The sequence below is a fragment of the Panthera uncia genome, chromosome D2 (genome assembly GCF_023721935.1).
Source record: "Panthera uncia isolate 11264 chromosome D2, Puncia_PCG_1.0, whole genome shotgun sequence".
Lineage (NCBI taxonomy): Eukaryota > Metazoa > Chordata > Mammalia > Carnivora > Felidae > Panthera > Panthera uncia.
In genome coordinates, this window is record NC_064818.1 from 3,421,674 (window position 1) to 3,446,595 (window position 24,922).

At 40.3% G+C, this 24,922-nt stretch overlaps 1 protein-coding gene across 1 annotated transcript in view; it reads left to right on the top strand.

Annotated features, from left to right (window-relative positions):
- Positions 1-24,922, top strand: part of PCDH15 (protocadherin related 15) — a 741,840-nt gene that overhangs the window by 585,766 nt on the left and 131,152 nt on the right. The window contains exons 22-23 of the mRNA XM_049646661.1: positions 14,198-14,307; positions 15,702-15,842. Coding sequence (XP_049502618.1) covers positions 14,198-14,307; positions 15,702-15,842 — 251 coding nt within the window. The remainder of the gene's footprint in view (positions 1-14,197; positions 14,308-15,701; positions 15,843-24,922) is intronic.

Here is a 24,922-nt window from a genome sequence, read left to right on the forward strand (position 1 = left end):
TGACCAATAATGCCCTCCTATCAATTATTAGCAGGTATCTTGACAGGGATCATTCTTATTGGGAAAAAGAATTCTGTATACTTGGCAACGTCTGCCATTAATGTGATAAAAAAAATTATATTAACCATGTGGTTGCTGACCTGAAATAAATGTCAATTATAGTTTCTTATACTAGTTTAGTGTATCTTACAACATATGACAAACTCTTCCTCCTCGTTATAATATTTACATAATGGCTAATTATAACCCTTAAGATTTTCTTTTTTGTCTCTACAAAAATCAATTTATAGTAAATCTATTCAATTTATTCTTCTTTATTTTAATATTTCTATACATTAATCCTTATTGTATTATATATTAAGACTCTTTATTAAACATTTTTTTAAATGTCTTTACTTTCCCTAGAATTGGATTTCTAAATGTCCATGGATATTTTAAATTTAATTTATATCTTCTGAAATACTAATACTCCCTCTTAAACTTTAGTGCCGTGATCTCCTGTGTTAGTTTTGGTCCATCCCCTAGCAATTAAACATCCAGATGAGACTTAACAGGTTCTTTAGGGAAAATACTTTTGTGAGAGAAATGAGCAGAGAGCAGAGTAAACCTAGGGAACCTTCAAACCACATTCATTCTGACCTCGAGGGAAGAAGACAGAAATTTGTGTAGAACATCCTAGGCTGGTGTGCCACTGAAGTGGCCACTGTGTCATTTCAATACGTTCTGCATGATGATCAGGGATCCCTCAAACGATAGTCACAAGTTGGAGAAGTCCATTGTCTCCTAGGAAGGGACCCACCTTAGCATCTCCGCTTTTCTGAATCACAATCAGGAAGGGGCACCTAGGAAGCGTGGCCTGCACGTAAACACAGCCATGGACTTCAGGGCACAGCAATGGAACCTCGGTCAAGGGCACCTCCTGTAACTGGAGACCTGTTGGGGCACTCTCATTGCTGCCACGTGGCCATATCTGATAAGAGGGTTTAGTCAATTATCTACTTGGCTCTTCAGGAAAATAGTCATAGTGTCATAGTCAGAAAGTACATTTTATGTTATCTTTTCATTTAATCCAGACAGAAGCATCAAAATCCTCATAGTAGTTCAAACACATATTACTTAAGAATAGATTGACTCCTATAGGTCAAGTGAGTTAGCATTCGAAGAATATTTGACCTTCATCCCAGGATGATGGACTAAACACACAGGGACTCACTTGTCCTCGGTTCTAGAGGTAAATATCATGGAAAGGTCAGCACATCTGGAATAGATCATGGAGTCCAAATGTGAATATTGATTTTGAATGAAAAATGCAGTACCTTATACAATTTATCAAAAATTTTACCAAAGACAATTATTTACAAATTTTCCAAACAAATATGCTACAATATAGACATACCTTGGTATTTATTTAAAATGGAAGTGTATCAACATTGATTATTAAACTTTGTGTGATTTAATGCCACATTTATATTCATTTTTAAGGATTCCTGTGTTTTAAAATGTAATTTCCATGAAAACAGAAATTCAAAATTTATATTTGCATGTATACCAAAGAGAAGAGGCAAATGTTCCTAAGGTATTTTTATTAACCTCTTGAAAAAGTTGATATTTGCTAACTCTTAGAAAAATATTGAGTCATATTTAATTTCCAGTGTTCTTCACATTTAATATATTAACTCCAAAATAAGAATATTATGCATATAAATATCTTGACATCTTTCAAAAATTCAAATACCTTAAATAAAGAAAATAATCTTTTTGGTTTCCCTCATAAGGTAAAAGATTGATACTCTGCTGGTCAATTTGAATTAATCTTATAATAAATGGCAATGCAAAAATCTCATACCATTTATATTTAAAATAAGTTTCTCAAAAGGCTTTATATTAAAGAATAAAAAGAGTAGATTTTATGAAGAACTAAAAAGGATTAACAGTCTACCTCCTGATATGCAAAAACAGAGAAAAAGTGTAATTTAAAATCCAGAAATCCGTTTTTATATGCTGTGAAAAATGAAAACAATGTTATCACAATGGCCAAGGAAATGGTGAGCTGCTCTGGTGACCATCCCATTAGTCAAGAGAATTAAAGTTACCTTACATTGAGGAGTGTTGCCATTATTCTCGTATAAACCGCACAGGTTTGGACATGGGACTTTGAGAAAAGATTTTTAATCAATAAGTACAATAGTTTAGGAAGAACTTTTGGTCTTGGTTCCAAAAACTAAAGAAGAAAAAAACAATCTGAAAACTCTTACTATCATATAAAATAAATGCAGAGGGCCTTACTTGTTTGCTAGGGTTGTTTACTATTTTAATTTAGATTTATTGTCCAATATGAGAGTTGACTTTACCTGAAGATAACATTTCCTGTGCTTTTATGGCACTACTAAAATCTTGCCTCAAAGGTAATAGATTTTGCCTTGTTAACTACTGAAAAGAGTAGCTCCAGCGGTCTTCATTACTGCTTTCATAGGCTCCCTGTGTATCCGCACGGAATTTAATTCTCCTTCATTCTTCAAGGTTATAGTAGAGTCTGACATTTGCTCACATGGCAGAGTGAAACCAGCCCACCAGCAACAAAGGACGCAGGTTTGAGCAGTTCTTTCTAGATCCACTGACAGGGCATCCGGATGGCTCAGTAGGTTGAGCAACTGACTCTTGGTTTCAGTTCGGGTCATGATCGCAGTTCATGAGTTCAAGCCCCGCATTGGGCTCCATACTGACAGTGCGGAACCTGCTTGGGGTTTTCTCACTTCCCCTTTCTCTATCCCTCCCCCACTTCTAAATCAATCAATCAATCAATCAATCTTCAAAAAATTAAATCCACTATTTAGAGGAGTGCCTGGGTGGTTCAGTTGGTTTAGAATCTGATTCTTGATCTTGGCTCAGGGTCATGATCCTGGGGTCATGGGATTGAGCCCCACATCGACCCCACAAGTTCCACATTGAGTCCAGAGCCTGCTTCAGATTCTTTCTCTCTCTCTCTCTGGTGCCCCCCAACCTCTATAATAAATAACTAAATAATCAATCAACCAATCCACTGTTTATTTTTATTTTTTTTTTGAAAATTATTGTCAAATTGGTTTCCATACAATACCCAGTGCTCATCCCAAAAGGTGCCCTCCTCAATACCCATCACCCACGCTCCCACCCCCCATCAACCCTCAGTTTGTTCTCAGTTTTCAAGAGTCTCTTATGCTTTGGCTCTCTCCCACTCTAACCTCTTTTTTTTTTTTCTTCTTCCTCTCCTCCATGGGTTTCTGTTATGTTTCTCAGGTTCCACCTAAGAGTGAAACCATATGGTATCTGTCTTTCTCTGTATGGTTTATTCACTTAGCATAACACTCTCCAGTTCCATCCACGTTGCTACAAAGGGCCCTATTTCATTCTTTCTCATTGCCACGTAGTACTCCATTGTGTATATAAACCACAATTTCTTTATCCATTCATCAGTTGATGGACATTTAGGCTCTTTCCATAATTTGGCTATTGTTTCAATCCACTGTTTACAATTGAAAACAAGTTTTCAGATACAAAGAGTGTTGTCATAGATTCCATTCTTCTCTCATTGCATTACATCTGTGGGAACTTTTTAGTTCAAGTGCAACATATACTAGGGCACATTATTTTTATTTTATTATTAATTAATGCAAACTTTATGAGGCAAAATGATACAACAATGCCAAGGTTTGAATCATGGCTGCTGGATGGCAGGTGTTGGTTGAACTTGGTGAAGTTACTGAAGCTCCCTGAGGCCAGCTTTCCTAGAGACATAAATATTGTATAAGTATTTATATGTGAGACAAAGAGCTTTGTGAAGAACCTAGTACAGAGCACATGCTTAAAAAAATAGCTGTGATATTATTCTTTAACAGGCTTGTCCCAGGTGTTGGCCATGCAAAGATTTTTAAGATGTAGGCATCGTTCTCAAGGAGTTTATACACAGTGAGGGGCAGCTGGGTGGCTCAGTCAGTAGAGCATCGAACTTCAGCTCTGGTCATGATCTCCCAGTCTGGGAGTTCGAGCCCTGCTTAGGGCTCTGTGCTGTCCTAACAGCTCAGAGCCTGGAGCCTGCTTCAGATTCTGTGTCTCCCTCTCTCTCTGCCTTCCCACCCCTCTCTCTATCAAAACATAAACATTTTTAAAAAATGAGTTTATACACAGCGAGAATAGAAGCAACACTGGTTATGTACGTGTTATTGGTGCCCTGCCAGTACACAAGTACAGACTTATGCCAAAAAGTAAAAGTAAAAAAAATGAAGTGTAAGTAATTGTCTCCAGCAACACACACACACACACACACACACACACACACACACACACACAACACAAAAGTGCACTAATTTTCTCAGTAAAAAATGAAACAAACACAAAACCTTGGTCTTTTGCTGGGAATACAAGAGGCAGAACTCATGTGAGCTGTTACAGTCCTACATTTTCAGATGTCCCATTTGGACATCCTGGAACAGCCACCCCAGTGATGAGGAACTCACTCCTTTGGAACAAAACAATGACCATAGCAATCAGGTTAAAACTGCAAACTGACACGTGACATCTACGAACGGAACATGGCCCCATGGGCACTTCCAACAGAGCACACAGGGGCAAGCCACAAAGGACGTGAGAGAAGATTTCCCTGCAAATGGCAGACATGTGAATAAGTGGGAAGCAGTGATGGGCTCAGGAACTGGGAGGAAATAAGAAGTTCTCACTGGACAGGAGGAGGACACATTCCAGGAATTGGGGGAAGGTCAGTACTGTTGAAGAAGAGACAGTGAGCGACAGGGCTGTGACATGACACGGAAATCCGCGACATTTCATTCCCGGAGCACTGGGAAACTGCTGAACCTTGGTGAGCACCTCGGACTAAAGGTGATGAGGGTAGATGGGAGCTTTAAAAAGAAACTTGACCGCTGTGGACGTCAGCCGGGAAGGGGTCTGAGTGCACCAGTGTGGACTTAGTCAAAAGAAAGCCGCGGGATCACACGCAAAGGACAATGGCAGCTCGGGCCACATCTGGACAGTGGCGAGGGACAGACATAGGTGAGACCTACATGAAAATCTCCCAGATAAAGCAGCGGTGAGGTACAGCCCTAAAGAATGAAGCAGGACTGTGCCAGGAAGAGAGCAGTGTGCAGTCAGGTCCAGAAGGAGGGAAGCTGGAGACTTTCCTAAAATCGAGATCTGACATAGAGCGTCAGGATGGATCTTGGGGAGGGACTGGGTGGAGGGGAGCAGATGTGAAGGCTCTTAGGAGCCCCACTACCGACCTTGTTCGTTATCACGGAGATTCCAAGGACGCTGACTGATGTGAAGCAAGAGATACAAGCAGAGGTGTTTCATGGAAGATCACCCCGCTTCCCCACTCCGTCAGGAAAGTAGATTTTTGCACGACTGAAATGTTGATTTGCAATCATGGCATTTTTATCACCGATTTATAATGGCAAAGTCGCACATCTCCAAGGTGCTCTGGAGCTCAGTGGCTGTGCCCTTTTGCCTCATCTTCTCATCCTGTGTTGTTTCCGGTCAGCTTTTCACACGGGATTCTAGGCCAGTAAACAGCATATTTTTTTAAATTATTTTTTTACATTTATTTATGTTTGGGAGACAGAGTGAGACAGAGCACGAACAGGGGAGGGACACAGAATCGAAAGCAGGTTCCAGCCTCTGATCTGTCAGCACAGAGCCCGACGCGGGGCTCGAACCCACAAACTGTGAGATCATAACCTGAGCCAAAGTTGGACACTCAACTGACTGAACCGCCCAGGCACCCCTAAACAGCATATTTAAGAGGAAAGCACACACATACACACACACCAAGAGACTGACAGGGAGAGATAGTCCAGGCGATTGCAAACAAGGGAAAGCAGGAGTTACTACACTAATGGCAAAATACGTGGACTCCAAAGTGGAAAGAAGTAAACCCGAGTACGTATGTGCTTCATCTCACTGGGTAGAATGTAGATTTAAGTGAGAGAGCTACGTTTCCCCCTTAACTGTATCCCTATGGTGTCTAATGCAGTGAAGATCATATGATTTATTCCCCAAAGTAGGACACTAATGAGAGTAAAGGGGGATACCCTATAATAATTTAAACCAGGGCAATGGGCACGACTGGGGGCTGTCACAGGTAAATGAATCATAGGGTCATTGCTACCTATAAATACAGTACTGTGCTCAAGCTAGGTGTCCTATAAATGCTTGATGACTCCTGGATTGGTATTTGTGACCAGAATTTTGTTTTTCCTATGTGCCTCCATCACCTGTTACTGCATAACCCTCACAATTTGGAGTGATTGCCACCCAAGTCCAGATCCTACCCTGTGGGAGTCAGGACCTCTATTTCCCTTCATGATGATGTTTCAAACTCAGGTCCTTGAGGGAAACAGTCCTGGCTTTTTAAAAGATTTAAATCTCAGAGAGGCAGAGAAATCATTTACAACTGCGAGTTTTCCAAAGCAGAAGCCAGTAATATAAAATACGTGTTGTTGTTGTTTTTTTCTTTATCCATTCATCCACCAGTGGGCACACAGGCCGTCTCCATGTCTTGGCTGTGATAAGCAAACTGCTATGATAAGCCATATTGTTGCAGTAAATATGGGAGTGCAAATAACTCTCCAAAATAGTGATTTCTTTTCTTTTGTGTGTGTACCCCAGATGTGGCATTGCCGTAATTCTGTTTTTCTTTTCTCCCTCTCTTTCTCTCTTTTTTTTTTTTTTTTTTTTTGAAAACAAGAAGAAATGCACTCCTTTATTTTGAAACATCAAGTGGCATAGTTTAAGCTCTGAGAACTATGTAGGAAGGTGAGGGCAGGTGTAGTGAGTTACCACAGCAAATCCTCATAAGTGTCCTATAGCAGAAGCATTGATGTGACTGTCTCTTTACGATTGAAAGGAGGCCATCTGAGTATTTTTCAGGAGATCTAAATGTGAAAAAAGTGGGAATCATACTTGAATCTATGGCCAAACCAAGTAATTTTTGATCTCAGTCCAAAATCCTTACTTTTAAAAATATTCAGACATACGCTTTTTTTAAATTGTCATTTAAATTGTAATAAGTTAACATATAGGGTAATACTGTTTTCAGGAGTCGAATTCAGTGATTCATCACTCTCATGTATCTGCTGTTCATTTTTTGAGGAACCTCCACGCTATTTTCCAGAGCAGCTACAGCAGTTTGCATTCCCACCGACAGTGCACAAGGGGTCCCCTTTCTCCACATCCTTGCCAACACCTGCTGTTTCTCTTGTGTTGTTGATTTTAGCCATTCTGACAGGTGTGAAGTGATATCTCATCATGGTTATGATGTGCATTTCCCTGACGAGTGATGTCGAGCATCTTTTCATATACCTGTTGGTCGTTAGTATATCTTCTTTGGAGAAAAGTCTATTCATTTGCCCATTTTTAGATTAGATTATTCTTTTTTGATGTTGAGATGTAGAAGTTATTTATGTATTTTGAATATTAACTCCTTATGGATATATCGTTTGCAAGTATTCGCACCCATTTAATAAGTTGTCTTAGGTGCTTTGCTAGTGACTTCTTTTGCTGGAAAGTATTTAAGTTTTATTTTCTATTGTTCCTGTCTGTAAGACAAGCTTGTATATCATTATAATGTTTATGCTAAACTTTCAGATGTATAACCCATAAAATAGTGTATTAATAAAGCTATAATTTATGGAGTACTTACGATGTGCTAGGTTTAAGGAAAGCTTTTTGTACATGTGGCTTAGTACACAATTTTCTAAGTAAGTAATGTCCCCACTTTACAGGTAAAGAAATAAGAACAGGAAAGGTAAGAATTTTTCCAGGGTCCCATAGGTAGTAAGTATGAGGGCCAGAATTTTATAAATGATATTCCTTGGTCTGACCCCATGGACCTACTAAATCAGAATCTTTAAACATCCAGAAGATCTGAAAATTTTACTATTTTTTTAAAATGTGTATTTATTTTTGAGAGAGACAGAGTGTGAGCAGAGGAAGGGCAGAGAAAGAAGGAGACAGAATCCGAAGCAGGCTCCAGGCTCTGAGCTGTCAGCCCTGAGCCCGATGTGGGGCTTGAACCCACCAATTGTGAGATCATGACCTGAGCTGAAGTCAGACACTTAACAGACTGAGCCACCCAGGCGCCTTGAAGATCTGAAAATTTAATAAGTTCTTCAGCTAATTCTTATAAAATTTGGGAACCAGTGACTAAGAGAGATTAGAAAAGGTCTGTTAATGAGAACAATAAATGAAACCAAGGAAGACACACACCTGAGACTGCAGGTTTGGGTTTCAGATAGTTTTCTGGACTTGAGGAATTGATTACTATTCAGGGTTTAGGTTTGCTTGTCTTCAACATGGAGACACTTCATGGATCTGAAAAGAACCCAAACTCTTAAAAAGCAAGTACGCTTTGGAAAAGATGTAAAAACAAAAAAAAACAAAAAAACAAAAAGCAGTTTCTAACCACTTGGTTCTTTACTAATCTTCTTTTCTATAACCCACCGTAAAAGTACTGGGAAAGCTGCCATTTCTCTCCTGGTTCATGTTCTTTTAAAACCACTTGTCTTGGTTAAATATTTAAAATCAGATCACCCTGATGCAGTTACTGCAAGGTTACAAATAATAGAAGTTCCAGTGGATTTTTTTCCTTCCTATTTTCATTAAATTCCCTTATAGTAGATATAAAAACAGTTCCTTAATTGACACTGATTTGCAAATATATTGAGTTCAGACATGTCAAAATAAATTAGATTTGTCTCTCAGTAGAAAGAAAGCAATAGAGCGAGATTGAATCCCAGTGAAATTTTATAGCATCTATTTACACACACTTTTATATCCTAAACTGCACAGCATTTAAAATAATTAGGAGCTTTATGTAACACATATAACATTTACTTTTACTGTTACTTCTTGAACCCGACAATAAAAGTAGATTTTAAATTATAGAATAATTGTTTCATCTATATTTATACTGTAAAAACTGGGTCTGCCACTGAAAACTGCAAAATCTGTAATTATGTAGGCATTATTCAGATGATTCAGATATGTTAAAATGTATTTAATTGAGAGAGATTTGTTGTCATCTATATTTTCAAATAACCAATTTGAAACATTAAACAGATATCTATGAATTAATTTATGCATCCATAAGAAAATTATAAGTATTTTGCATATACATTATGTATCAGTTAATTTTCTGCATTCCACTTCATCTGCAAAGATTGATTTCTAAATGATAAGTTTGGAGTTATTTTGATCAATTTTCTTCTTACTCAAAAGCAGCTGTTCGTTGTACATTCTTACAGTCTAATGTGACTGAGCAATAAAAATATAAAGCCCCCAAACGACACAGGGGAAGCTCAAGTACATATTGTGAAGGAAAGAAGCTGGTCCAAAAAAGATTATGTACTGTATGAGTCTGGCTATATGACAGTCTGGAAAAGGCAAAAGTATATAGACAGTCGGGGCACCTGGGTGGCTCCGTCGGTTAAGCGTCAGTTGGCTCAGGTCGTGATCTCACAGTTTGTGGCTTCAAGCCCCGCATCGGGCTCTGTGCTGACAACTCAGTGCCTGGACCCTGCTTTGGATTCTGTGTCTCCCTCTCTCTCTGCCCCTCCCTTGCTTGCACTCTGTCTCTCTCAAAAATAAAGATTAAAAAAAATTTTTTTAGTACAAAATATTATGTAAGCAGTAAAAATAGAATGGCACTGGGGCACCTGGATGGCTCAGTAGGTTGAGCATCTGACTTCGGTTCAGGTCGTGATCTCATGGTTCATGAGTTCAAGCCCTGAGTTGGGAGCCTACTTCAGATTCTGTGTGTGTATCTCTCTGTCTCTTCCCCTCCGCATCTCGTGCTCTGTCTCTCTCTCAAAAATAAACATTAAAGTACACAGACAGTATAAAGATCAGTGGTTTCCAGAGGTTCAGGCAGAAGGAGGGATGAATAACTGAAGAAAAGGAGAAATTGACATCACCAAAACTATTGTGTATGATATTGTAGTGATGGCTATGTGACACTATAAATCAGTCTAAACCCATAGAAGTATACAAGGCAAGAACAACCTCATGTCAACAAAAGGCTTTGGTTGATAATTATGTATCAGTACAGGCTCATCAGTTTTAACAAATGAGCCACACTAATGCAGGGTGTTAATAATATGGACAACTAGGGGTGGGAGTGCATATAGAATCTCTATACTTTCTGTTTAATTTTGCAGGAAATCTAAAACCACTCTGGGGGCACCTGGTGGCTCAGTCTGTTAAGCATCCACTTCTTGATCAGGTCGTGATCTCACGGTTTGTGGATTTGAGCCCTGTGTTGGGCTCTGTGCTGACAGTGTGGAACCTGCTTGGGATTCTCTGTCTCTCTCACTCTCCCTCTCTGTCTCTCTCTCAAAATAAATAAATAAACTTAGAAAAAAAATTCAATTATAAAAAAAGAAAACTGCTGTAAAAAAAAACCAAAAAACAAAAAAAGTGTGGTGTCAAAAAGTATTCAGCCGTTTTACATGTAAAATTTAGGGGAGGCAAGGAGAATGCGAATAGTGAGATTAATGACCGAACCACATGTAAATTTGATATCTCTCACACCTGAGCTTCTTAAATTGAAATATCATTTAGGCTTTGTTTAAGAGCTAGTTTAGGTGATGTTGGAGTTGTGTTCAGAATCTGGAGGTTTTATTTAAAATGCCCAAGAAAGCCCGAAGTGTTGGCCTCGGGGGATAAATCGCAGCCAGGCTCCATGGGGGGTGTGGCGGTACCCATGGGCATCCAACCCCGCTGGGATCCACCACTGTGGAAGAGTCTCTGGAGGTCCTTCCTGGAGGTGTTTTAAAGGGATGAAACCAGTGTCTCCAGTGTTCACGGCCCATATCTGTTAAAGATAGAACCACTGTCTTTACAGTGCTCTTATCTGTATCTCCTGGGGGGGACAGAGACCCAGCTTGACTGAAGATGTCTAGGAAGGGTCCCCAGGACCTGAGCTACCCAGGCGCCCCTGAATTTTTTTTTAACGTTTATTTATTTTTGATAGAGAGAAAGACAGAGCATGAGTGGGGGAGGGGCAGAGAGAGAGGGAGACACAGAATCCAAAGCAGGCTCCAGGCTCTGAGCTGTCAGCACAGAGCCCAACACGGGGCTTGAAATCACAGACCGCAAGATCATGACCTGAGCTGAAGTCGGATGCTCAACCGACTGAGCCACCCAGGCGTCCCGAAATGTTGTTTTTAAAGTTTGAAATGAATGGTGGCATTTTTCTAACGTTAAAGCTGAAGGTACATTAGCTGCAGACTTTATATTTCTGTACTTTATAAGAATCAGACAAGAAATTAATTATGGGAAGTATGAAACTTAGCTCTCAGCTCATGAGTAGTAACAAGTTAGACAAGCAAACAATTTAAGCAATGTTACTTCCACGAGAGGAAATTCAGTTTATGAAGGTCACCCCAGAATATGGCCGATGTGTGTTTTCTTACGTCAACATTTTCTTATGTCAGAATTTCTTATGTCAACATTTTCTTATGTCAACATTAAGATCTTCATACTTTGACAACTCATTGCTCCTAACATTCAAGCCACGTGTGTCCATTATTCTTGCACGTGGCCTTAGCTTTATAAACGTGATGAGTGAAAACAACACATATATCGTCTTGAAGTTTTTGAAGGTCAAAAGTAGGTTGCCTGTGTTCTGTTTTCATAGTCGCACCCAGGCTTGAATCGAGGTGGTGGCCAGGAGTACTGTCTCCTGTGAGGCTTGACTAGAGAAAGGGCTGCTTCTGAACTCATGTGGTTGGTGGTGGAATTCAGTTGAGAGGGATGTTGGGCCGAGGGCCTCAGTTCCTTGCTGAGCGGTGGCAACATCACTCTCAGTTCCCTGTCCCCTTCATCCAATCCAGCGAGGGAGGGAGTCAGAGCCTACAATCTACATTCTTATGTAATGGAATCACTGGGGTGACAACTCATTTTCTTTGCCTTGTTCTGTTGATTCACATCCAGCCACAGCCTGGCTGTCGGGTGAGACAAGAACCATACACAAAGGAAGGAATACCAGGGGGAGCGATCGTTGAGGTCCATTTTGGAGACGATCGTGTTTCCATGACTCTCTGATTTTAGTCCTTTCCAGGTGTTTGACCTCACACACACCATGGTCAATCACTAAGCAATGGGACAAACAGCAAATCATTTTAAAGTCTCCTTTATCATCTGAAATATCCTACGAAAGTGTCATACAAAAGCCCCATCAAAACCAGCCTTTGTGTCGCTTTGGTAAATATCTCCTTTTTGTCTCCATTCAAATTACCAGAGGCATCTTTATCTCACTAAACTGACACTGTGCCCACATGTACATAAATTGCTCATAGAATGTAATTGTGTTATCCCAGATATCTTATTTTACAAGTATCTGCCTCGGCAAATGTCTCCTTTTCTAACCTAAACATCTTCTTTTTTAATTAGTGGGAACATTTTTGGTTGGAGATGATAGAAATCCTAGATAAAAGACAATGTGTTTCAGTAGCTGAAATGATGAACTCACCTCGTGTTAAGTATAGCAGCATTTAGAATACTAGTCCAAGGGATCTATTTCCAGCCTGTGGTTATTTCATTTGTGCTGGTATCATGATCAACAAGAACCTTCTCACAGGGTAACATCAAAAAACATGAAAATTCTTGCAAACATTTTTTTCTAGCACTTAAAATAAAATTTCTGGGCAAGACTGCCATTGGTTTTACAGGAGGCATGAACACTGAGCAAAGGAGAAAAAGTACTATCAGTGGCCACAGGTGGATAATGAGTCTATCATACACCCTGGGGCCTGGGGAGACCTTACCCCAACCACGTATACTGGGTATGGAGGAGGTGTCGTTGTCCAAAGTGACATTTGGATACTGTAACAAAGGAAGGCGAGAACAAAATACATGTGTACATATATACTTTATCATGTTCATTAAAAGTTATATAGGTTAGTGTTTATTTAGCCAAAAAAAAAAAAAAACAAAAAACATAGGTCTTGAACGTATACTGAATATATATGGTCCCCCATTAAGGGTTAAAGCATCTGTAAAGGAGATCACTTTATTTACATTTAGGTCACTTAACTGAGCATATGGACTAAAGGGGCAAAGAGCTCAGCAATCTGGACATGTTTATAAAGGGTGGGATAGAATTAATTTTCCAGAATGTTATTATAGTTCAGCATTTGTTATCAAAGGGCTCAGTGACAGCACAGGGTAACCACACAGTGTAATCCAGATGAGAAGAATTGAGAGCATAGAGAAAAAAATAAGCAGTGATATTAGAAGAGTAAGTATCCTAAGAAAAAGTCATGTGGAAGAAATGACAGCAGGGTTCATCTTGTCAGCTGGAGGAAAGAAAGATGAGGAAGGTTACAGAAGTTGCATTGGCTAGACCACAGAAAGATTCAGAGATGCTGTCCAAACCTCTTGGTTGCCAATTTTTTTTTTTTAATCTGTTGGATCTGGGTAGTATAAATACCTGTGTTTTATAAAAGCGAGATTATTTTCATTAACTTACGATTAAAGCTAGGATACCCTAGTTAGAGTGACCGATATTGTAAAATAAAATGGAGAATTTGAGAATCAGTTGTGTTGTTGGAAATATAGATTGGAAATTAAGTGAATAATCCCAATACTGAGGGCATCACATGGCTGCAGTTGAGCGAAATAAGTGAGTTCAAGAGAAAAGTGAGTTTTGTGACACCATCTGTTCAAATACTCTTAGAACCGTTAGAACTTCCCGGTCGAGCAAGAATAAGGGCTAGAAAGAGTCATCTGGAAGCTATTTGCTTAAGTTTGCTAACGTCAACAACACAAGAGCAGCATTACACTTTAGCAAGTTGAGGGAGCAGATCGGAACCGCTTGCTTTCAGTTCAGAAGGTACCGTAGAGAAACAAGTAGAGAGAATTTTGTAGGATGTTTGGCAGATAATAAAATAGTATCTGAAATTAAATTTTATCCCAAATTAAAAATAATGCAGGTGACATGGCATTCGTAACCGAGATCATTTGCATCATTTTGAACCCAGTTTCTTAGGGCTGGCGTCTCAATGTGGGACTACCGTGAAAACTTCAGAAAATGTATTATTCAAATAAACGCACAGACACACTTAAACTAACACATTGTATTATTGAATTCCAAACTCTGTCTTGACAAATGGACTGTAAAAAATGAATCATCTTCTAAAACCTGCAGACCCCCTCCAGTGAGCGAACTTGCTGCCAGAGGCACAACAGTTGGTGTCATTTCTGCAGCGGCCATCAATCAGAGTATCGTGTACTCCATTGTCTCAGGAAACGAAGAGGGTGAGTGGATCCTCAGTCTCTGTTTTCGCCATAAACTAACAAACTGGGCTCTGAGATTCATTTTGGATTGAATTACTACTTACCCCATTTTTCTAATAAAATCCTCTCCAACTTAAAAGTAATTGGTATATTTGGGGTGCCTTGGGTGGGGCCTCAGTCGGTTAAGCGTCTGACTACGGCTCAGGTCATGATCTCGCAGTTCGTGCGTTCAAGCCCCGCTTTGGGCTCAGAGCCTGGAGCCTGCTTTGGATTCTGTGCCTCTCTCTCTCTCTCTCTCTCTCTCTCTCTCTCTCTGTCTCTCTCTCTCTCTTTCTCTTTCTGCCCCTCCCCCGCTTGTGCTTCCTGTTGTCTACCTGTTGTCCTGTTTTTCTCTTTTGATAAACTGGACGGCCAGGCATGTCGTAAGCGGTCAGGAAAGAGTCAATATACATGTAGTAAGTACATAAAGATTCAATATTAAATATTTATATGAATGAATATAAATAAATGCCGTTAAGCAATTTTCAAGGAAATTCTAAGTGTTTCAATGACCAACCATTAACTAGAAATTGCTCTCCCTGCAGCCAATGCTCACATCTTACTTTTCTTGCTGCCTTTCTTCTTTGTTCCCACTGTGCTGTTATGCCCCCTCCCTAAATATCACCAATGTCTAATGCCCCCTAGGATGTGGAGGACCATCCAAATCTACTGTGACTGATTGAGTGTGCAGTGCTTCCCAAATGTAATTGACTGATGAGACATTGATTTCCAGGAGAATCTCAAAGTAACTGTAAAATCAGGGTATTCACGTAAGGATGCACTGATGATAATCTGAAGTTTGTGAAAGCCTCCTGTCACTTTCACGTATTACGTATTACATTTATTTATTTTTGAAAGACAGAGTGTGAGTGAGGGAGGCTCAGAGAGAGAGGGAGACACAGAATCAGAAGCAAGTTCCAGGCTCTGAGCTGTCAGCACAGAGCCCGATGCAGGGCTCGAACCCATGTACCGTGAGATCATGACCTGAGCCCAAGGCAGAGGTTTAACCGACAGAGCCACCCAGGCACCCCTCACACATTACTCTTGTTACAAGAAGTGATTTAGGGGCGCCTGGGTGGCTCAGTTGGTTAAGCATCCGGCAGTTGATTTCAATTCAGGTCATAATGTCACAGTTCATGAGATCGAGCCCTGCACTAGGCTCCGTGCTGACAGCATGGGGCCTGCCTGAGAGTTTCTCTCTCTCTCTCTCTCTCTCTCTCTCTCTCTCTCTCTGCGCCCCTCCCCCACTCACTTTCTCAAAAATACACTTTAAAAAAAAAGAAGTGCTTTTAAAATCACAGGGCTTTTAAAGCGACTTTTTAATTTTCCTCTTATATTGTGAAGGAAATGATCAAGAAGCTGTGTTTTAACTGCAGGTCTGTTTGGAATCCACAACATCACGGGTGTTATCTATGTCAATGCCCCTCTGGATTATGAGACAAGAACGAGCTATGTGCTTCGCGTCCAGGCTGATTCCCTGGAAGTGGTCCTCGCCAATCTCCGAGTTCCTTCGAAAAGTGAGTCATGTTACTTCAGCACTTTTAAGAATTTTGGGGTGCCTCTGCTCATTTCCTAATGAAATACACATGTCTGAAAGTTATCAGGGGAGAGCTTGGGAGACCATCAGCACTTAGGGCTGACTCCACATCCACTTCAGCCACTGAGGCAGGACAGTACAAGGAGCGATTTCGTACTCCTGAAATATCAAGGCAATAACATGCCATCTCCAGATTTTGTATACTCTATTGTTAGAATAACCTTTATTCTCAGTCTCACTGTAAGACTGGTAAACTCTCTGGAATGTACTATTAACGGGAGGGGATTGTTCAACATTCTCTGAATTGTGTGGCTTCTTGTACTTACGGATTTTCTTAAGTGCAGAGGAAAATGTGGAAAATGCATCTTCAAACAGCGACTAACATATATTGTAAATTATGCATGGCGTGATATTTAACTCACGTCCATTTCTAGGAGATGAAAATTATTATTCCTATTTTACAAAGACAAGATAAGAAAAGGTTAAGCGACTTTTCTAAAAATGACACTGCAGGTAAATGAAAACCTGGAGATTGAAGCTCACATCTTTTCACTCCAAAATCTTTCTCCCGCACCTGTCTGTGGGATGCACAGGAGAGCAAGTAAAGCCAATTTGTGAAGGGACCCAGCAGAGGTTCTGGGAGATGTTACTAATAACGAGAGAAAGGCTGGTCTTTTCCATCCACACAGGTAATACTCCTTTGCACTTCAGGGAGTTCATCTTTTTATAATCACACCAACTTTTTAACAGTATAGAAGACCAGAGAAAAATCTAATCTAACCATTGGTAGAACAGAGGCCCAGAGAGAGGGTGAAATGGGACTCTGAAACAGTGACCTTTGGCTCCAGGTCCTTCCCGTGCTGGTGCTCCTTCAATCAGCATCTGTAGGCTCTTTCCATAATTTGGCTATTGTTGAAAGTGCTGCTGTAAACACTGGGGTATGAGTGCCCCTATGCATCAGCACTCCTGTATCCCTTGGGTAAATTACGGAAAGAGCCTAAATGTCCATCAACTGATGAATGGATAAAGAAATTGTGGTTTATATACACAATGGAATACTACTTGGCAATGGGAAAGAATGAAATATGGCCTTTTGTAGCAATGTGGATGGAACTGGAGAGTGTTATTCTAAGTGAAATAAGTCAGTCAGAGAAAGACAGATACTGTATGTTTTCACTCTTATGTGGATCCTGAGAAACTTAACAGAAGACCATGGGGGAGGGGAAGGGAAAAAAAAGTTAGAGAGGGAGGGAGACAAACCATAAGAGACTCTTAAAAACTGAGAATAAACTGAGGATTGATGGGGGGTGGAAGGGAGGGGAAGGTGGGTGATGGGCATTGAGGAGTGTACCTGTTGGGATGAGCACTGGGTGTTGTATGGAAACCAGTTTGACAATAAATTTCATATTAAAAAAAAAGGAAAAATAAATCAACCTCTGTAGAAGGGGGAGCAGGGAAAAGGAAGAGTGAGTGAGAGGCCCCAGCAGGATGCAGGTGCCAGAGGGAGAGAGCTCCAGGCAGTGTGAGAAAGGAGACCAGGCCATGTGCCCTCGAATCTCCTCTTCCAGGTCAGTAGTGGATGGTCATGACAATAATGACTCCTGATCTAGGTAGAGAGCTGCACCTTGCTCATAAAGGTACAACCAAGTCATTTGAAAAAAAAATCAGATTATACAGGGTGTACCTTTGGAATTAAAGAAATTAAGTTGTGTTCAGTGATTATTCATCACTTGCATAATCAAATTGTTTAAAAATAGCAGGCCAGGGGCACTTGGGTGGCTCAGTCGGTTAAGCATCTGACCAGCTCAGGTCATGATCTCACTATTTGTGAGTTTGAGCCCCTCATGGGGCTCTGTGCTGAACTCAGAGCCTGGAGCCTGCTTCGGATTCTGTGTCTCCCTCTCTCTTTCTGACCCTCCCCTGCTTACAGTCTGTCTCTCTCTCTTTCAAAAATAAACACTAAAAAAATTTTAAATAGCAGACCAGTTTCTTCAGTTTTTAAAATCTTTAAGCTGCAGGCAATTATATTTTTATAAAATATAGAGGAAGCTTCAAATTGTCAACTGAATTGTCTGAACCAGGAGTCAAAAAGAGTGGTTCTAAATTATATAATGTAAACTACCTTCTTGCAACTAAGAAAAATATGAAAGCTATTTGAAAACTGTATTTGCCATCTTTATTTGAAAAAAAAAAAAGAAACAGATTTAGAAAGAAAAACCTAAATATATAGGTCGTCGAACTTGGCAGTTTTCAAGAAACAGCTCCAAATTCTCGGAATAAAGACAAAGCGATAACTTTTATGTGAGTGTGTTACAACTAGTTCTCGTTACTTTAATGTAAACCTAAGGCTAATAAAAATTTAGCTAATGTACCCATTAGTGTTCTTACACGTGCCCAAGTTTGCCTGTAGAACTGAGACCAGTTATCAGGTTCCTGAATTAGCCTCTCAGAAGTGAATGAAGTCTAAAAGCTAAATGTTGGTTTGTTTAATGCCTGATGCTTTTAATACTGTTATTAACATTTCGTGACTGACCTCTGCCTCGTGAGTCTGTAATACAAACTCATATATTTAAATCACTGTTTCACTTATTAATGACTCTTAATGGCCTATAATCAACCTCTAGTTCATTAGCTATGCAAAAATAAGAACATTATGTAAATTAGGTTAATTAATTAATGGTCTAAAGGTTTATCCCTGCTTTAGAAGTAGCTGTCCCGTGGTCTTCAGCCATATGTCATATGAATAAAGTAATAAAGAAGGGAGATTTGATTCATTAAAGAAGTATTTTATCATAATTCCTTTACCAAGAATTTATTAATGAAATCATTTGCAAAGTAAGTTTTATGACTATGCTGTAACTGAACTTAATATTTAAATGCAATTTCATATTGAAAGTAGGACCATTTCAGAACTCATTTCATAATTTTGACCCTAGGAATATTGGAAACATGCTAATCTTTTACTGCAGACATTTCAAACATACATAAAATTCCAGAGAGGATTATAATGACTCTCCAAGTGGCGACTACCCAAGTTCATTACCAAGTCCCCAGAAATGCTCTCACCCACTCCCTCCCTTATTATATTGAAGCAGGTCAGACACACAATATTTCGTCCGCAAAATATCTCAATATGTGTCTCTTAAAAATAAGGACCCAAAACTTAATCATAATACCATTATTACTCTCCCAAAATTAATAAAAGTCCCTCCATATCATTGAATATCCAGTCAATATTCATATTAAAGAATTACTCATATCAGAATCCTAATGTATTAGATCCATCTATTATGATTGGTTGAAAAGGGTTTTAAGTGTCTCTGTTAAAATATAGGCTTCACCACCACCACCTGATTTGACTCCCTCTGATGTTTATTTGTTCAAGATTTCGGGGGCGCCTGGGCAGCTCAGTGAGTTGAGTGTCAGACTTCAGCTCAGGTCATGATCTCATGGCTCGTGAGTTAGAGCCTCATGTCAGGCTCTGCTCTGACAGCAGGGATCCTGCTTGGGATTCTGTCTCTCTCCCAATCTCTCTGCCCTCCTTGGCTCATGCTGTCTCTCTATCAAAATAAATAAACATTCAAAGGAAAAGAAACCAGATTTCTGAAGAGTGGGTTTCAACTATTGAATCTTTAAGGGGCCACTTCAGATCTTGTTCTGTCTCCTTTATTTCCTGTAAAATGGTAGTGAGAGCTAGAGGCCCTGTTTGATTAACTGTTTTCTGGGTTTTTTGGGGTTTTTTTTTTTTGGGTTTTTTTTTTTTTTTTTTGGTTTTTAACAAATGAATTGTAGGCAATATTCACTGCTTCCTTAAAGAGGCACAGCAGTCCCTGTGACTCTCCTGATGGTTACAACCCCGATAGTCATTTCCTATCCATTCCTTCCTTCCATTTCTTCTGCATTTATTAGCCAGATATTTCCATAAAGAGAAACTTCTCCATATCAAATATTTAATCACCCCAACATCCTCCTCCTGTAGGAAAGACAGGGAAAAAAAATGTTTGATTCTTCCCTTTTATTTCTTGGTTTTCAAAATAATGCACTAATTCACTCTCCTACTCCAAATGTGACCGCTGCAATAACAAATGTTTTGGGTTTTATGGGCCATATGGTCTCTGTTGAACTACTCAGTTCTGTTGCAGCTTGAAAGAAGGAGAGACAGTATGTAAACAAAATGGCGGCTGTACTCCAACAAAATTCTACCTGTCCAACCAGGCTGTGGCTGGACTTGACCTTTGTTGTGACTCTTACTTTTACTTTACATAATCCACTTGGCCTCCCCCTCTTCTGTCTGTGTATCTCCTCCTGTGAGCAATGCTTCTGTTTCATCCACTTCCTTTTCCCACATTTCTTATCTGAAGAAATACTATTTTATCCCTGTTAATAAGATAATCAGTCATTGAACTGTCTACAGTTTATCCTGTAATAGACTCCTCAGAGTAGGATTATAAGAACGGCATTTCCTATATCTTTGTGCATTAATGACAGTTTATCTATGGACCTGGAAATTGAATGTAATTTGATTAGATATAAAAGCCTCAAATCATATTCTTTTCATTGGTCTTAAATATTTCACTCTGGATTTTTCTTCCATGGAGTATTACTGTCAAAAAGAATAATGACAAACTTTTTTTTTTCCCAAGTGAGTGTTTGTCTTATTTCTGAATTTCCAAGGAATTTACTCTTTTTCTTTAAAGTTCAGTAGTTTTATTGGAATGTGTCTTGCAATTGGCTATTTTGAGTCATTTTCTACATATATACATAGCATATGCATTCAACTCTTATTTCAGAAAACATTTCAATTCTAATTTTTAAAATATTTTTGTTTCACTAACTCGGTTTTCATCATAGGAGACCCCTACTATATAAATGATGAATATTCTCCTATCTTTTATATCCCTTTATCTCATATCTCATTAATATCTCTCTTAATTACATTTAAATATTTTTAAGATTTTAATTTGAGTTTTTCTAAAGTCTGATACACATTTTCCTTTCACGGTTTCTGTTTTTTCCTAAATAATTTTAGTTTGTTTCAACATACTACAGTACAGCTTGAATATTTTTTCAAACGCCTTGATGTTTTAAAAGCTATTATTTTGCTCACTGTTCTTTTTTTCCTTGTGGGCTTTAAACATAGCCTTTTTCAAGTTTTCATGTTTAAGTGAAATTAGATTCTCCATACTTTTAAAAGAGGTAAATGGGCTAAGATAGCTTTGCTAGCCCTAGAATATTATTTCAGATATTTTCACAAAGTGATAAAGAAAACATTATCCTTCTACTTTTAGAAATATGCTTGCCTTTTCTGTTTGTTTGTTTTTTTTTAATGTTGATTATTTTTGAGACAGGGAGTGTAAGCCAGGGAGTGGCAGAGGATCCGAAGTGGGCACCAAGCTGTCAGCACGGAGCCCAATTTGGGGCTCCAACTCTCCACCATGAGATCGTGAGCTGAGCCCAAGAAGTTGGAGGTGTAACCGACTGAGCTGCCCAGGCCCCCTTAGACATCTGCTTGCTTTTAACTGCATTCCCACATTCACTGAAGAAACTTTCTCTCTCTTTTTTTCCCCTCTTTTGCCCTCATTGTCGCCGCCCTGCTCAGTTTCTATTTTGCTCTCAGTGTTTTCTCCTTTCTCGTCAGCGTGGAGGCTGCCCCTTTGCTTTTATGTTGCTGTAGTCACCTTTCCATTTCACTGGCTCCCACGACGGCAGAAATGTTTGGCCTTCCCTCCACCTCCTTAAAAACAGGTGCCGTTTTCACACTTGCTGGTAAGGCAGAGAACTTGATAATGCGGAGAGCTGTTTTCTCTGCTCATCTTCTGTGGTTTGGAGCTTAGCTTGTTGCCATATTTAGCTGGGGATATTATCTGGTTTTGGTGTGATTGCTAGGATATTACTCTAATTACATAAACGTGAAGGTGAGGAGACTTGGTGTCGGAGGACTCCCACAAAAACAACTCTCCATGTTAATAATTTAGTTCCATGGCTGTTGATACAGAGACTCCTGGGTCACAACGTTAGGACCTCAGTGCTCAGGATGAAAGTACCAGCTGGAAGATCAGCATAGAGTTCGGCATACAGTGCGGGTCCCAGAGCTCCAGACCCCACAGGCAGGTGCAAGGCCAGGGAAGAGGGCACTGGGTGGAGGGCATGGCGGGGAAGCAACAGGAGCTCGGAGATGCAGCCACTTTTATAGCAAACAACAGCGGTCTTCCTAGAAAGGGGGACCAGGGAAATTGCTGGACCATGCAACGCGTGTCTGCAAGACAGCATCTCACTTCTCAGAATTGCCAACCGCATAAAGAGTTCTGTGCCCCGGTGGGGGAAAAAGCCCGGGGCATCACAGTGTTGGCACAATCAGCATGACACATGGAGGCTGAAGATCCTACCCCCCCCCCCCCCCCGCCCCGCCACCCAGGGAATTCTGTCCCCAGGACTTGACCATCCAAATCCCGATCTCTTTTTAATGAGGCATGATTCAGGAGGATTGAAATATTACATTTCACCTTAATCATCTTCTTCAGATCCCTAAATGCACATTTTAATCCAAGGATATTTGAAATGATTGTTGAATCAGTGGAATTGTTTCACGGTCGATGGATTTTGGAGAATGAGAGCTCTGGGACCCTCTGCAGCTTTCATACTGTGCTAGCTGATACCCAGTTTAGGATTCGGTTTTTACTCACATGCTTTAGATTTCCCATATAGGGCTTCTAGATATATTTTCCTTTTCTTAACTGCTTTTATCATTAAACCCCACTAATTATACTGGGAAGTTGTAATAAATATATGATCAAATGAATGATGTATAGAAGAATCCAAATTAACAGAAAGCATTTTTAAAGAGCAAATTTTCCAAGAATGGAAAAATAAACATGAAAAGAAAGGGTCTAGTTCATTAGCTTACTGCTAAAGTAAAAGTAGGTGACACAAATTGTATCCCAATAAGCCACACATATGATAGGTTCCTCTCTTTTTCCCACAACTTCCTATTTAACAAACTGTGGGATTAACGTATCACTGACTAGTCTAGGACGTAGAGAGAATTGTTTGTCTTTGAGGGCTAGGCCATCCCACTGCCTTGATGGTGATTATTAGTATTTATAATATGCCAGGCATTATAATAGGGTTTTAGGGCACAGAGATACTGAAATGAAGTTGCTATTTCCAAAATCCTTTTTCCCATTGCCAGACAGACCATGCACCATGCACCATGCAATGACTACACTATTAGGGATCCAGTGGCTGCTGGGAATCCCAGCACAACATAGCACAAAAGAATGAACAGCTAATGTGTGGGATAATCGAGAAGTCTTTTCAGAGGGATTGATCTGTGAGCTGTATCCTAAAGAATGAGCAGAAGAGATTTGAAAGGATACCTCCAAACACTACTAGTGAGCATGTATTAGAAATGATGACGGAGCGCCTGGGTGGCTCAGCTGGTTGAGCGTAGGACTCTTGGTTTCTGATCGTCTCATGAGCTCACAGTCCAGGAGATCAAGCCCCGCCTTGGGCTCTGTGCCCACAGCGTGGAGCCTGCTTGGGCTCCCTCTCTCGATGCCCCTCCGGTGCTTGTGCTCTTGCTTCCTCTCTGTCTCTCAAAATAAATAAACTTAAGGAAGAAGAAATAAAGAAATGAAAAGAAGATAACTCTTAAATTGGAAGTTTGGAAAACAGTACCAAGATAGGGGCGCCTGGGTGGCTCAGTCAGTTGAGCATCCGACTTTGGCTCAGGTCATGATCTCATGGTCCGTGAGTTCAAGCCCTGCATCGGGCTCTGCGCTGACAGCTCAGAGCCTGGATCCTGCTTTGCATTCTGTGTCTTCTTCTGTCTGCCCCCCTCTCCTCTGAAAAATAAATAAAGCATTATTTTTTTTTTTAAGTACCAAGATACAATTGACCTAAAATGACCAAGAGACGTGCAGGAAATAGATACAGATTGTCAAAGATATGTAAGATAAAAACAAACAGATCAGTAGTTTACCACTCTATAAACCCTTACTCCCAAGGAGAATAAAAATGATCAAGTGAATGGGGAGTTAGAAAGGACTTTATCTGAAATATTCCTTTGGGGGAAAAAGGTTGTAAAATTTTGTTTGTGTGCCGTTCCCAATACATCCATCCCCAGAAAAGGGGATGTGAGAGTAGGAAGTCTTCGATCTCAAGTGTATAACGTTAGTGACGAGGAAGAACACATGAGTCCATGTCCCAGAGCTGTCAGCGAGGGACTGGAGTGCCGATAGCTGTGAGGACAGCTGGCAGGGTAGAGCTGTGGCCACATGAGGACGAGCCTGTGCTTGTGGGATGACGCAGGCAGAGAACCGGTGAATGTGGTCCAGATCTGGGACACCGACGAACGCTAGCTTTTGTCGAAGTACAGAACAATCACCTGGACGACGGCAAAAAGCAAAAAGCAGAATGTGGAAATGGACTGCCGCCTCCGTCTAAAGGGACAAGACAGAGCCAACTGAAATGCATGTCCCAAGCCCAGGTGCTTGCAGAGGGCACGCCCGTGCTCAGAGCGCCCCGCCACCACGTCTGCTTGAAACACAGGTCCGGCCCCAGGGGGTCTGACCATCTCACAACAGCAGTGTTGAAGTGGGAACCTTCCTGCCTCCCTTACCAACCTTTCCTCCTCAGCCGCCAGGGCCGGAGTGTTATGACACAGCAGCCAGAGAACAGTGACGAGGCTGATTAGTAAGGAAAAAAGAAGTCTCTTGGGGCACCTGGGCGGCTCAGTGGGATGAGCACCTGACTTTTGATTTCAGCTCAGGTCGGATCTCACGGTTTGTGAGTTCGAGACCTGCGTCGGGTTTAGCACTGTCAGTGCAGAGCCTGCTTGGGATTCTCTCCCTCTCTCTCTGTCCCTCCACTTCTCTCTCTCTCTCTGTCTCTCTCTCTCTCTCTTTCTCTCTCTCTAACTAAATACATAAGCTTAAAAACATAATAATTTAAAAAAGTCTCTTACAACCTCTTCCCCAAAGGCAGGAGACTCTCCAGGATCATATCTCAACTGGGGAGGAAGAAAATTTTACCTTTAAATTAAATTTGAAGTATTGATTA